Genomic DNA, 14,833 nt, shown 5'->3' with positions numbered 1-14,833 from the left:
AGCTCTGGCACTGGATGACTGCACAGTCACCTGGGCCAACAAAGCTTCCTCTTTTGGGTCCCTTAGGTTTTGGGTGCCCAATTGAAGACACTGTGGGACTGATGTTGAGAGCTGCTAAGCACCTGCAGTACTCACTGAGTTCTGCTGGAGTTGGGTGCCCAGCGCTCCTGAAGAATCGGCCCCGGGAAACAAGTGAGTCTCTTTAACAGAGCTCCAGCTCACATCTGTCCACCTACCCTCCCCTCCCCTGCTCTGTCCCGTTTACTCCCCTTCCCTTTCCATGTAGCTAATCCCCTCCTAAGTAAACCCATCCCCCCACCCCAAACAGTGGACCAACACACTGTTTGACATCACCACCTAGTTCACTCTGCTTGTGGGTTCTACCCTTTTCCCCACCCTGCATCTGTCTGGTCTCTTCAGGCTGTAAGCTCTTTGGGTACATTGCCCAACACAATGGGGGCCCCACTCTTGGCTGGCCCTTAGGCACTACCACCAGAAACAGGATGCATTATTATAATAAGAAGGGTGTTATAGGAGGTGCTCTCCTCTCTGAGTCAGTACTGAGCCCAACTTCCCAGCGTGCTGCTTGGGGGTGCTGTGCTGCAGGGAGCAGATGGCTGCAGGTATTCATTTGCCTACATAGCCTGTAAAGTGCTTTGGGACCTTTGGGCTAAAAAGCTGGGAAGATTTGTGGGCTATTAATGGTGTACACAATGTACCTGCAGCAGTTTCTGGACGTAGATGGTGTTGTCCCTTTCGTGTGTTTTGTTGCTCTGTCGACGTTTTAGAGGTCGGTAGACACAGCACATGGTGAAGCAAATCATGTACAGCACGTAGAACAAGGCCAAGATGCAGAAATAGGGACGCCCATATTTATTCCACTTCAGGCTCACCAGCTCGTTCACAGGGGTTAGGTCCAGGATCCGACGGGCCTGAGAGACAAACACCAGACTTCATTGATTGCAGGGCACCTCTCTGTCCCCAAAGAGCAAACTGGCAAATCACCCCAAGTTCATGAAAACAATCACAGTATCTTAAATCAAATCTGACTGGGATACTTGTCTGTCCCCTTTTGTCTGCCAAACACAGAGCAATGACTCAAAGGACATGGGCAGAGACAGGCTGCAGGAACAGGTCAGAATTTGTCCCACCTGGTCTATTAATGCCACTATACCCATCCAGAGTGCATTCACTCTGGAAACACCTGGATACCTTGCCATGCCAATAACAAAGAAGAGAGCAAGGTAGGAGAAGAAGAGAGGAGACAAAGACCTCAGTCATGTTAGAAATGACATGCTCTTCTTATGACAGGTTGATGCCCACATGGCAATACTGTAATGTACTACAGTCATAGTCCCATACCCTGCAGTGTCTCTACAGAAAGCTGTAATGCTTCAGACCATTACTCTAGAATATTGTAATAATTTCTTGTTATAAGGGAGGTTACAGATCAAGAACTTGACTTGTTAACAGATCCCAGTGGGTGCCCCTTCCTGGTCTATACACTCTGGGTCTCCTGGAACCTGAATGGAGTCCAGCCACTACTCCAGTTTCAGGGTCCCTAGGCACATTCACAGGGTGCAGATCTTCTATCTGGCACCCTCCTCCTAGCGGTTCGGGGTCCAGAGCTGATCCTTCTGACTCCGCAATACTCAAACACACCCCTCTCCCTGGACTCTACCCATCAGGTGTGAACATCTGGTTTACAGTTTAACTCCTTCAGGGGCATGCAGTAATTGCGAAGCAGTCAACACATGCACACTTTGTTCAATCTACCAAATTGATGCTCTTTGATGAAGCACAGGACAGTACAGATCATACCACACAATAAAACATCCTAAACACAATGCCCCTCCCTAGCTCACCCTCCCTTTGGGAGTCCCTGAGGGATCATCTGTGTTCTGGCAGGTAGGCAGGCAGGGTCCTCCAGGCCCTTGTGTGTCCTACCCTTTCAGCAGCCTCCCTAATCTTTCTTTGCTGCAAAATGGCTCTCTATTTCCCTGTTCCTCTTGTGGTGTCCCTTTATAGACTCCTGCTGGGGTCACCTGCTTCTTTTGTTCTGCCTTTTGGTAATCTTCCATTACTCTCAGACCCCCTCCCTTCAGACACGAGGAGGAAGCCACCTCTCTCAGGGTGTGCAAACCTATTGTCCCAAGGTGTTTTATTTTGAATTCTGATCATTCACCATGATCTGGCCTGGCAGAGAGACATGCTACTACCCTGCTAACTCTTGGGGGATCCACATCCATATAGGCTTTTTTCCAGGACATAGTAATTTCAAAATACAATTTCATAAAGTCATCCACAACTCAGAAGTGACACAAACAGACCCCCCAGTTTGTCACACCAATATACCTCTCTTTTCTTGGTGGTGACAATGAGTTCCAAGAGAGATTGGTCATCTCCCCACGAGTCGATCTCTGTGAGGTCATACAGGGTAGAGACCAGGGGGCCGAAGGTCCACTGGATGTGCTTTCTGTTCTGCATAAGGTGCTGGAACATCTGATTGGCAAGAAAGGCAGAGCTGGGCTCATGGGAGGCTGTACACATTTGCCCAAACCACCCATCACCACCAGCACCAGTATCCCAGGACATTGAAATCACCTGCACCCCTACTTCAAACTCAGCTCCGAAAACACTTGTCTACAGAAACCTTGCAGAGAGGGGGTTGGACTGTGATCTTATTAATTCTCAAGCCAAGCAAATTTGGGATGGGTCAGAACTCAGATGGAAGACCTATGTGCTATAGGTATTACTGGTTCAGTAGGGGGTGCTCTCCTTTCTAAGTTAGTACTGACCCTAAGTCCCAGCACAGTGTTAAATGCCATGGTGCAGGTGACTCGGTAGGTGATGTTTCCTTTTCTAAGTCTCCACCTCAGCCTGGTACTATGGTGCTGATGAGGCAGGAGGTGGTGCTCTTCTCTCTCAATCAGCACTGAACCAGTCCTCCAGCATTTTCCCCTGAACTGTTAGTGGAGAATATTACACCTCCCCTCCAGCAACACTCCCCTGTAGTGTTACTGACACAGAGCAGTCGCTGTATGCCACCCCAAAGGCAGCTGCATTTTGGAGTGATATCTGGAAAGTGCTTTGGGATCCTTCAGACAGAGACATGCCTCAGCAACATCAGCAACTATGAAAGCCAAGTGCTGCACACAAACTCACCACAGTGTTGCCCTCAACCCCAGCTAGCTTGAATGGAGTGAGCCCCTTGTTGTTAGGGATTAAGTCCAGGGCTCCCAGCTCCCTTTCACTCTTGTCATAGGAGAGAAGGAAGTTGTACATCTGGCAGGCAAATATCTTGTTGGGTTGGAGAACCAGGATGTGGAGAACAGTGTTCCCTGTAGTGGAGAGAGAGACAGAGAGATGAGATAACTGGTAAAATGGGAAACACAAATCACCTCCCAATCTTGACAGACTCTCAGACAGTCAATATACAGACCTTGCTCAGCCTCTGTACAAGAGGGCTTTCCATTAGTATTCTGTGTGGCTCTGCACAGTATGAACAGCCCCACTTGACAATTAAGGAAAAGCAGCCCCCATCTAAAGTCCTTCAATCCACAGAAAACTGAATAATAAAAGGCAGTTGGTGTCGTATTTTATCTAGGCAAAAGTCTATTTAAGGTTCCAGTATAGGACTAGTCATCCTGGAACAGACCATTGTTCCAGCTAGCCAGGTCTGATATTACCACCTCACCAACTGGGATGTTTTTCCCTGGGATTCAAGTTAGCATCTTTCATAATTTTGAAACACGAGTTCTGGCCATCTCATTTCCTATGTAAATCCTGCCCGTGGTGTGTCTCACTGCAGAGGAGAGACAGAACTCAGCTGTAATGAACACAAAGGGGATTTTTTAATGAGATTGATGCATACAGATGGACCTTGTGGCTTTCTCTCTCTTTCTGGCTCTCAGACAGCCTTTGCAGCCTACTGTCACCACACAGGGTCTCCCTAAAGCCTGGACTATGCTCTGATGGGAGGGACTGCTTGCTGCTGAGTACATTACAACACCATATTGCTATGTCCCTTTGTTGCCCTTCACTGGACCTTCTCAGTCTCACCAGAACCTTTCTTAAAGTGAGTTGACCAACTTCAGACACAGTCCCACAGAGGTACCATCATTTGGTACCACACCATTCGCACAGCACCTTGAAAGAGGCCACTGAAGAGCTCTTACCTAAGGAGTCTTGTGCTCTGATGTTGGCTCCATGTTTGATGAGCAACCGGACGATCTCCTCACTTCCTACACAGGCTGCGAAGGATAAGATGTGCTCTCCTGAAGAGAAAGGAATGGAGACAAGGGAATACATAATATGGAGTTAAAGAGAGGAGACGAAAGGAGGGCAAAAAACCCAGACCACTAAACACATCCCTTATACATACATACACACACACTCACACACACACACACATCTTTTATGTAAAAAACCCATGTAAATTGTATTCCAAATGCTTTGCAGAGGTAGCCAACAGGGAGGGGAGCAGAGAAATCAGGAGGTACTGCCTAAGCAAGGCAAAGGAGACGTGTTTGCTGACAGGATTTTTAAAAGAGCGGGATAGTGAATGAGGCAAAGAGATGGAGGGAGCCTGTTCCTCATGGAAGAAGCCACAGAGGAGAAGGAAGCCACAGAGGAGAAGGGTCCTGAACCAACAAAGTGAAACTAAAACAATGAGAAGAGGGAAAGCGAAGGCCTATGTCACACAGCTAGAGGGAGCAGGGAGGGTCTGGGGTTGGGTAGGGAACTAGCTCTGCAACGCTGAGTGGGGAAAATCCACAAAGAGTTTTAAAACTAAGGAGGACAATTTGGAACTGGATCCAGTTGGAGCTGGATCTCACAATGAATGGGAAGGCAGTGGAGTGGGCGGAGGAGGGCTGGTTTCTTACACCTGAGAAGACATGTAGGGACATCTTGCATGAGCTGGCAGCTGAAGAGCTGGGATTTAGAGAAGGCCATATAGCAGTGAGTCAGCGCGAGCCGCATCTAACCCTGAATTAAAACAAACTCTCTCAGGCCTCCTGCTTTATGCATACTACAGAAACAAAATGGTCACAGACAACGTTTTCAGCACATCTTTAAGGGAATGGAGAGATTGCTTATGAAGAAAGATTACAATAGTTAAATAGGAGCTGTACAGTGGAGTTAAAGGAAAACAAAGAGAGGACATAATAACTGTTTATAAGGGTCTGAAGTGGAAAACACCATGGAGGAAGAGAAATTGCTTAGGATGACAGCTGAATATAAGTCCACAGCGTGATGCAGTTGTGACAACGGCTAATATCATTCTGGGGTGTATTAACAGAAGTGTCGTGGATAAGATATGGGAGGTGATTGTCCCGCTCTACTCAGCACCGGAAAGGCCTCAGCTGGAGTCCTGTGTCCATTTTTGGGCACCACGTGTTAGGAAAGATGTGAACAAATTGGAGAGTCCAGAGGAGAGCCACAAAAATTATCAGAGGTTTAGAAAACCTGACCTATGAGAAAAGGTTAGAAAAACTTGGCACGATTAGTTTTGGGGAAAAAAAGATTGAGGTGGGACCTGATAATAGTCTCCAAATGTGTTAAGGGCTGTTATATCTCCAGGTCCACTGAAGATAGGACAAGAAGTAATTGGCTTAATTTGCAGCAAGGGAGTTTTATGTTAAATATTAGGAAAAACTTTCTAACTATAAAAGTAGTTAAGCTTTGGAACAGGCTTCCAAGGGAGTATGTGGAATCCCCATCACTGGACATTTTTAATAACAGGTTGGACAAACAACTGTCAAGGATGCTCGAGATTTACTTGGTCCTGCCTAAACACAGGGGGCTGGACTTGACTTGTCAAGATCCCCTCCGGCCCTACTTTTCCATGATTCTATGAGTCCATGAGTGAACAGAATAAAATAGATCAAAAGGGGAAGTATAAGCTTAATGTGAACAGAAGGTGAAATGCACTTCTGTGCAGAGAAACAGCACAGCGCCCATGCACTACTTCAGTCTCAGTTAAGCCTGCAAAATAGAGTGTAAGGCCATGCCTACACTTACAAGCTTACAGAAGCACAGCTGTACCGATACAGCTGTGCCATTGTAAGAGCGCTCATGTAGCAACGGCATGCCAACAGGAGAGAGTAATAAAATCAGCTCAACAAGTGGCAATAGTTATGTCGGTGGGAAAGCATCCCCCCACTGACACAGCGCTGTGCACACGAGTTCTTATACCAGCAAAACTTATGTCACGCAGGGTGTTTTTTCACACCCTTAAGTGACAAAAGTTTTGCCGACAGAAGTGCTAATGTAGGCATGGCCTAAGTGGAATGTAAGGAGTACACCAGTCTTATACTGGCCCTATTCACAAGGTTGAATTTCACCCAGAAAGAGCAAAAGTTGCCCTATCTAAAGCAAGAACTAAAATACTCTGACCTAAGTGGAGCTTCTTCCAATTTACACGCATATGAATGAGAGCAGAATCATACCCGATACATTTTGTTTGAAAAGTTTCTATCTAAATCTATCTCTATTTTTTAAAAGCAATCACATGGGGAGATTATTACCTTTATTTTTGAAGTGCTCTTGCTTTCCCCACTCTGTAATTAAACAATAGCCAGGCAGATTTACAAGAGAATATTAAAAACCCTCTGGGGCTAAAAGCTCAAAGATGCCAAGTTTCAGTGGGTGTGGATTTTGATTTAATCAGGAGTAAAACTGCATGGGGAAAGCAGAACCCTGAGCCAACCTCCTCAACACACAGTCACATACTCTTCTCCAGAGTGTTTCAAACTACTCTAAGTGAAAATTAATGAAAGCTCATTTAAAAAAAAAAAAAGACAGTAATTTCTCTGCTAGATACAGTTAATTTACAGTCAGAAATGGGTAGCATAGAATGGTTGTGCTACTCTAATTTATGTCACCTGGGGCTCTGGCCCAGCAAAATCTCAAAGGAAAAATCAATCTTTAAATACAAGAATACTCCTGAAGTGGATCATAGGATTTGGATATGGAAAAGGCCTACTACAATCCTGTAGCCTTAACATTCCATCTATGCTGCAGGGAATTTCCTGCCTGTAGGGGAAGTTCCATTGAACAGCACAAAGTTTCTGAAATAAAGGAGCCACTCCGTTCCTGTAGGTTAGCCGGAATTGTAAGGTCCCAGGCCTATTAGGTCACATCTTATCTATACCCCATGTCCCATGCCCAGCCAGAAGCAGAAATGTTCCCAGCATTCTGCTCAAGAAAACAGAACCAGTCTCCTGTTAAGAGATAGCCCCACTTAGTATCAAATATACGGAATGCTATTCTGCTCCAGTTTTTTTCTTATTCTCTGAGATGTTATCCGTTCAGTTTTAAGTGACTCCTGCTTTGAGGCTTCTGCTAATTTCACAGGGGAAATATTTTTGCTTTTCAGAAATGTTTCCTGGTATTCAGCCTACATTTTCTCATTGCTAAATTTCACCCCTTTATTCTTAGTTAGCCCCTATGGAGTCTCTTTAACAATTCCTCTCTCTACTGGGCACATGCTTCAAGGAGTATGGGATGAGATGAGATCATAGGATCATAGAATCATAGAATAGCAGGGTTGGAAGGGACCTCAGGCGGTCATCTAGTCCAACCCCCTGCTCAAAGCAGTACAAATACCCCACTAAATCATCCCAGCCAGGGCTTTCTCAAGCCTGACCTTAAAAACCTCTAAGGAAGGAGATTCCACCACCTCCCTAGGTAACGAATTCCAGGGCTTCACCACCCTCCTAGTGAAAAAGTTTTTCCTAATATCCAACCTAAACCTCCCCCACTGCAACTTGAGACCATTACTCCTTGTTCTGTCATCTGCTACACTGAGAACAGTCTAGAGCCATCCTCTTTGGAACCCCCTTTCAAGTAGTTGAAAGCAGCTATCAAATCCCCCCTCATTCTTCTCTTCTGCAGACTAAATAATCCCAGTTCCCTCAGCCTCTCCTCCTAAGTCATATGTTCCAGTCCCCTAATCATTTTTGTTGCCTTTTGCTGGACTGTTTCCAATTTTTCCACATCCTTCTTGTAGCGTGGGGCCCAAAACTGGACACAGTACTCCAGATGAGGCCTCACCAATGCCGAATAGAGGGGAATGATCACATCCCTTGATCTGCTGGTAATGCTCCTACTTATACAGCCCAAAATGCCGTTAGCCTTCTTGGCAACAAGGGCACACTGTTGACTCATATCCAGCTTCTCGTCCACTTTAACCCCTAGGTCCTTTTCTGCAGAACTGCTGCCTAGCCCCTCGGTCCCTAGTCTGTAGCGGTGCATGGGATTCTTCCGTCCTAAGTGCAGGACTCTGCACTTGTCCTTGTCGAACCTCATCAGATTTCTTTTGGCCCAATCCTCTAATTTGTCTAGGTCCCTATGTATCCTATCCCTACCTTCCAGCGTTTCTACCACTCCTCCCAGTTTAGTGTCATCTGCAAACTTGCTGAGGGTGCAATCCACACCAACCTCCAGATCATCAATGAGATAATCTATGGCATTAAGATGAGATGGCATAGATGCTAGCCAGAAAGAGAAAGAGATATGAATGGATGGAAGAAAGAGAGATGAATAAGAGAGACAGAAAGATGGCTGACAGACAAACCCAAGTACTCTGTGGCAAGGCCCTCAGGTTTTTGCAGGCCTATTGTTCAGCAAAAGGGAAATTCTGTGGCAGCATCAGATCATATTGTTTTTAAATGGACATGTTCATTGAAAAAATAATGCCATGAGCACCGAGCCCTTTGGATTATTTTGGGGACCCAGTTTGTGAATTCCTTACACACTCTGAATAGTATCTTGCTCCACATGTAGCTCCACTGAAATCAATAGGGCCATCTGTGAAGTAAAATACTACTCAGTAAGAGGAATGTGCACATAATCTGCCCCTTTGACATGAAACTTCATTCATGTTTTGGTGCCCTTAATTTTTATTACTTTCAATGTATTGCAGAATTTTGTATTGTGTAACTATATAGGAGAGGGTGCTGGGGGAAGCTGGAGGTTTTAACAGCTGGGTAGGAAGCAACTGGGGATCTGACCACCTGGGAAGGAGTAGGAGGCAATTTGGGATTAACACATTAGTTGGATGTTTCTGCTAAAATGGTCCAATGTGAAGCATTTACAAATGATGGTGTAGCACCCATAATGGCATGTCAGGATTACATTTACCTGTGCCTTGACTCTTTAAGGACTGAAAGTCTGCTGAAGGCATTAAAGGGGATAGCTCTGGTTGCATGGCAACAGCAGAGCTGTGAGTGTTCCCAGGGTATGTCTACTCTGCCATGTAAGCCCACAGTTAGTGGGACTCGAATCCGCAGACCCTGGGTTGAGCATCCACACACACTGGTGACCACAGATTTACAATTTGTGGATCTGGGCCCCAAATCTGGAGATCCAGCATCCACACTGCAGCACCCGAGTCAAACCATCTATCCCAGGCTGCCTGGTGCTCTCCCCAATCCTCCCAGCTGTGGCCACTCTAGCCCCTAGATTATAGTGCAGTGTGGGAAAACTTGACTGTCCATCTTGCATGTTACAAGAAGCTGTCACAGCCCACCAAGTTCCCAACATCTTGCTGAGCCGTATTTTGGGTCTGCATGTTCTGGGCAACCAGAGACAGCATCATGGCAGAGTCACCATTTGAAGAGCTTCTCTTGCTTGTGTTTTCACTCCTGTTTCACCAAATGGGCAGAGCTTCAATGAGATGCTGGTGGACATTCGGGCAGCATTTCGTGACCCACCAAAGGCATCTGGAGGAGGAGTCGGAGGAGGAAGAGGACACAGACATTGAGGACTTGAACTAGCTGATGCTGCTTACAACTCTCAGGATAGCCACTGATGCCACCTGTGTAGACTGGCACTTCTGGATCCACAAGTACAGACTGGGCCACAAGCAGAGACTGGTGGGACCACATGGTCATGTGGATCTGGGACAACCAGTAGTGGGTCCAGAACTTTCGCATGAAGAAAGTCATGTTTCTGGAGCTTTGTGAGCAGCTTGCCCCGACCCTCCAGCATCAGGACACACATATGGGGGCGGCCAATACCAATCCAGAAGTGGGTTGCCATAATTGTCTGGAAGCTCGCTACCCCACAATGCTACAGGCCGATTGCTAACCAGTTCAGCATTGCAAAGTCAACTGAGGGTAAAGTGGTGGCAGAGGCAATCAGGCGTGTGGTTTACTCCAAGGTGGTGATCATAAAAGATATTCCAAAAGTATCTGCTGGTTTTGAGAAAATGGGGTTTCCAAATTGTGCCAGGGCCCTGCACTCCGCTCTCTGCTCTTGGTCCCACTCTGTGGAGGGGTCTCTGGGCAGAGGGCACTGGGCATAATAGTTTGTGGTGGGCTTAAGTGTGGGGCACTGTAGTTCTCAACCTATGGCCCAGGAAATACTTTGTGGGCCACAAAGATAAATAGGTTGAGAACCACTGCATCAGAGATTCACCAAAATCTGGCTGTGCACCTGTGACCAACTAGCAAGGACTTCTTCATGTCAGTGGCCATAACAAATACAGCAGAAGGTTCACTCAGCGGTCAGAATAAAATGGAAGTATTAAGTGCCGAGCAGCTGTACTTGAACCAGGGAGTGACTTCCATTTTCTGGGAGTTGATTGGCCAGTCTTGGGACTCCTGGCCCCAGATCCAAACCTGCCCCCAGCTGTTGCGGCCCCAGCCGCAGCCCCCTTACTCCTGTCCGCACACACCCCCAGCCACGGCCCCATTCCCGGCTCTTGGGAAGGGGGATGCGGACAGGGGTAAGGGAGGGCACCGCCATGAAAAGTCTGGGGACCCTTGGTGTAGCTGTTTGGGCTAGGGCTGGAGCCTGGGCTCTGAGACCCTCCCCCTTCCAGCCTGAGCCTGAACTTCTACACTGCTATTTTTAGCCCTGCAGCTCAAGCTCCATGAAGCAGAGTCAGTTGGCCTGGGCTCTGAGACTTGCTGCTGCAGTCTTTTCTCTTTTCTTTTCTTTTTTTTTTTTTTTTTTTGCTGTGCAAACCTACCCTAAGAGACAAACCTGAACCTGAATCTTTTGTAGACTGTTCCAGGAATAGCTGCTAGGGGAGATTTAATGGTTTGTAAGTACTCTGGCGGGGGGAGTTAGAGGACCTTCACATGGACATAGGAGCCCTTTAATACCTGCTAAGGGATGAAGTTTTAAGAGAAGTTTGTGACTGTCTGGGTATTTCTGGGTCAAGTCAGAGTGAAACTGCAGCTAAATGTCATTTTGCTTTAGTCAAATATAGAAGAAGCAATTTACATGAGCAGGACGAGCTGGAAGATCAGGAAGTGTCTGCACTGCTGTCATTAAAAGATAAGATTTTACACCTCACAGCAATGGAGTAGCAAATGGGAAAAACTGATAAAAGACCATTCAGAAACGGTACAATGAAAAATTAAAATAGAACGAAATGATGAAAAAAATTAAAACCAGCCCCCTGTTGTCAAATCTGTCAGCCTACCACAGAAAACAAAAGCAATTTTAAAGAAAGACTTTAAACCTACAGAGAAGATTGGGAATTTCCACCAAAAGGACAGGTTAAGCCAATCAATTGAAAGTGGGACTCAAACGGGGTACACTGAGGCAGAGAATATGTGATCGGGGCTCTTTGCCCAGCACTGAGCTTCAGGGGCTACTTGGAGAGAAAAACTAATCTGAGCCTGCCAAAACTGAGGGGTATCTTAAGATCCTATAATCAAGAAAATGTGCCACTGAACTTTACCTGCAGCTCTCAAGAGCAACACAAGAGCCAAAACAGACACCTCTGGATTTCCTAGTCTGAGCCCTTGATTTGAGACATAGTGTTTGCCAGCCTCACAAGAAGCTGACTCTAACCTAAGAAATGACCTTGTCTTTGTACAAAACATGTTCCTCCATACAGTCCTGACAGGACTGCAGAATGACAATACTCAGACTAGGGAGTACTTCTGGCACCTTAGAGACTAACCAACTTATTTGAGCATAAGCTTTCGTGAGCTACAGCTCACTTCATCGGATGCATACTATGGAAAGTGTAGAAGATCTTTTTATATACACACAAAGCATGAAAAAATACCTCCTCCCACCCCACTCTCCTGCTGGTAATAGCTTATCTAAAGTGACCACTCTCCTTACAATGTGTATGATAATCAAGTCGGGCCATTTCCAGCACAAATCCAGGTTTTCTCACCTCTCCCCCCCACCCCACACACAAACCCACTCTCCTGCTGGTAATAGCTTATCTAAAGTGACCACTCTCCTTACAATGTGTATGATAATCAAGGTGGGCCATTTCCAGCACAAATCCAGGGTTTAACAAGAACGTCTGAGGAGGAGGGGGGGTAGGAAAAAACAAGGGGAAATAGGTTACCTTGCATAATGACTTAGCCACTCCCAGTCTCAGCTATTCAAGCCTAAGTTAATTGTATCCAATTTGCAAATGAATTCCAATTCAACAGTTTCTCGCTGGAGTCTGGATTTGAAGCTTTTTGTTGTAATATAGCAACTTTCATGTCTGTAATCGCGTGGCCAGAGAGATTGAAGTGTTCTCCGACTGGTTTATGAATGTTATAATTCTTGACATCTGATTTGTGTCCATTTATTCTTTTACGTAGAGACTGTCCAGTTTGACCAATGTACATGGCAGAGAGGCATTGCTGGCACATGATGGCATATATCACATTGGTGGATGTGCAGGTGAATGAGCCTCTGATAGTGTGGCTGATGTTATTAGGCCCTGTGATGGTGTCCCCTGAATAGATATGTGGGCACAGTTGGCAATGGGCGTTGTTGCAAGGATAGGTTCCTGGGTTAGTGGTTCTGTTGTGTGGTATGTGGTTGCTGGTGAGTATTTGCTTCAGGTTGCGGGGCTGTCTGTAGGCAAGGACTGGCCTGTCTCCCAAGATTTGTGAGAGTGTTGGGTCATCCTTCAGGATAGGTTGTAGATCCTTAATAATGCGTTGGAGAGGTTTTAGTTGGGGCTGAAGGTGACGGCTAGTGGCGTTCTGTTGTTTTCTTTGTTAGGCCTGTCCTGTAGTAGGTAACTTCTGGGAACTCTTCTGGCTCTATCAATCTGTTTCTTCACTTCCGCAGGTGGGTATTGTAGTTGTAAGAATGCTTGATAGAGATCTTGTAGGTGTTTGTCTCTGTCTCAGGGGTTGGAGCAAATGCGGTTGTATCACAGAGCTTGGCTGTAGACGATGGATCGTGTGGTGTGGTCAGGGTGAAAGCTGGAGGCATGTAGGTAGGAATAGCGGTCAGTAGGTTTCCGGTATAGGGTGGTGTTTATGTGACCATCATTTATTAGCACTGTAGTGTCCAGGAAGTGGATCTTTTGTGTGGACTGGACCAGGCTGAGGTTGATGGTGGGATGGAAATTGTTGAAATCATGGTGGAATTCCTCAAGGGCTTCTTTTCATGGGTCCACATGATGAAGATGTCATCAATATAGCGCAAGTAGAGTAGGGGTGTTAGGGGACAAGAGCTGAGGAAGCGTTGTTCTAAGTCAGCCATAAAATGTTGGCATACTGTGGGGCCATGCGGGTACCCATAGCAGTGCCACTGATCTGAAGGTATACATTGTCCCCAAATGTAAAATAGTTATGGGTAAGGACAAAGTCACAAAGTTCAGCCACCACGTTAGCCGTGACATTATCGGGGATAGCGTTCTTGACGGCTTGTAGTCCATCTTTGTGTGGAATGTTGGTGTAGAGGGCTTCTACATCCACAGTGGCCAGGATGATGTTATCAGGAAGATCACCGATGGATTGTAGTTTCCTCAGGAAGTCAATGGTGTCTCGAAGGTAGCCGGGAGTGCTGGTAGCGTAGGGCCTGAGGAGGGAGTCTACATAGCCAGACAATCCTGCTGTCAGGGTGCCAATGCCTGAGATGATGGGGCGCCCAGGATTTCCAGGTTTATGGATCTTGGGTAGTAGATAGAATATCCCAGGTCGGAGTTCCAGGGGTGTGTCTGTGCGGATTTGATCTTGTGCTATATTACAACAAAAAAACTTCAAATCCAGACTCGAGCGAGAAACTGTTGAATTGGAATTCATTTGCAAATTGGATACAATTAACTTAGGCTTGAATAGAGACTGGGAGTGACTGGCTAAGTCATTATGCAAGGTAACCTATTTCCCCTTGTTTTTTCCTACCCCACCCCCTCCTCAGACGTTAAACCCTGGATTTGTGCTGGAAATGGCCCACCTTGATTATCATACACATTGTAATAAATTGGTTAGTCTCTAAGGTGCCACAAGTACTCCTTTTCTTTTTGCGAATACAGACTAACACGGCTGTTACTCTGAAACCTGTCATGATGCAAGGCACTGCATTTAGCCATATGGAGTGGAAATCTATCAACTGCATGAAAAAACTTGTACAGATACAGACAGACATCATCTTCCTTTCCAAATGCAAACAGATGGACATCGTACCAAAAGGACTGAAGGTAAAAAATCCATCACAATCTACATACCACACAGACTATGCTGACAGCTTGTGCCACACGCTCTCAAAGAAACTGTGGAATCACCTGATCAACATCCTCTACAGCAAACAGGGAAAGATTAAGAATGAGCTCTCAAAAATGGATACTCTCATAAAAAAACAACCTTCCACACAAAATTCCTCATGGCTGGACTTTACTAAAACTAGACAAGCCATTTACAACACACGCTTTGCTTCTCTACAAAAGAAAAAGGACACTAAACTTTCTAAATTACTACATGCCACAAGGGGACACAGCAATGGTTCCCTCAACCCACCCAGCAATATTGTTAACTTATCCAACTATACTCTCAGCCCAGCAGAAGCAGCTGTCCTATCTCGGGGCCTCTCCTTCTGCCCCTCTACCCCCACAAACATGATACAGTTC

The 14,833-nt window shown here is 46.1% G+C and overlaps 1 protein-coding gene across 1 annotated transcript in view; it reads right to left on the bottom strand.

Annotated features, from left to right (window-relative positions):
- The window catches only part of LOC102932687 (transient receptor potential cation channel subfamily V member 6), an 86,060-nt gene that overhangs the window by 12,136 nt on the left and 59,091 nt on the right, over positions 1-14,833 (bottom strand). The window contains exons 5-8 of the mRNA XM_037911570.2: positions 4,179-4,277; positions 3,166-3,341; positions 2,356-2,502; positions 720-932 (exon numbers count right to left, since the gene is read on the bottom strand). Coding sequence (XP_037767498.1) covers positions 720-932; positions 2,356-2,502; positions 3,166-3,341; positions 4,179-4,277 — 635 coding nt within the window. The remainder of the gene's footprint in view (positions 1-719; positions 933-2,355; positions 2,503-3,165; positions 3,342-4,178; positions 4,278-14,833) is intronic.

Source organism: Chelonia mydas, chromosome 1 (assembly GCF_015237465.2).
Source record: "Chelonia mydas isolate rCheMyd1 chromosome 1, rCheMyd1.pri.v2, whole genome shotgun sequence".
NCBI lineage: Eukaryota > Metazoa > Chordata > Testudines > Cheloniidae > Chelonia > Chelonia mydas.
This window is presented reverse-complemented; position numbering and strand designations above follow the sequence as displayed.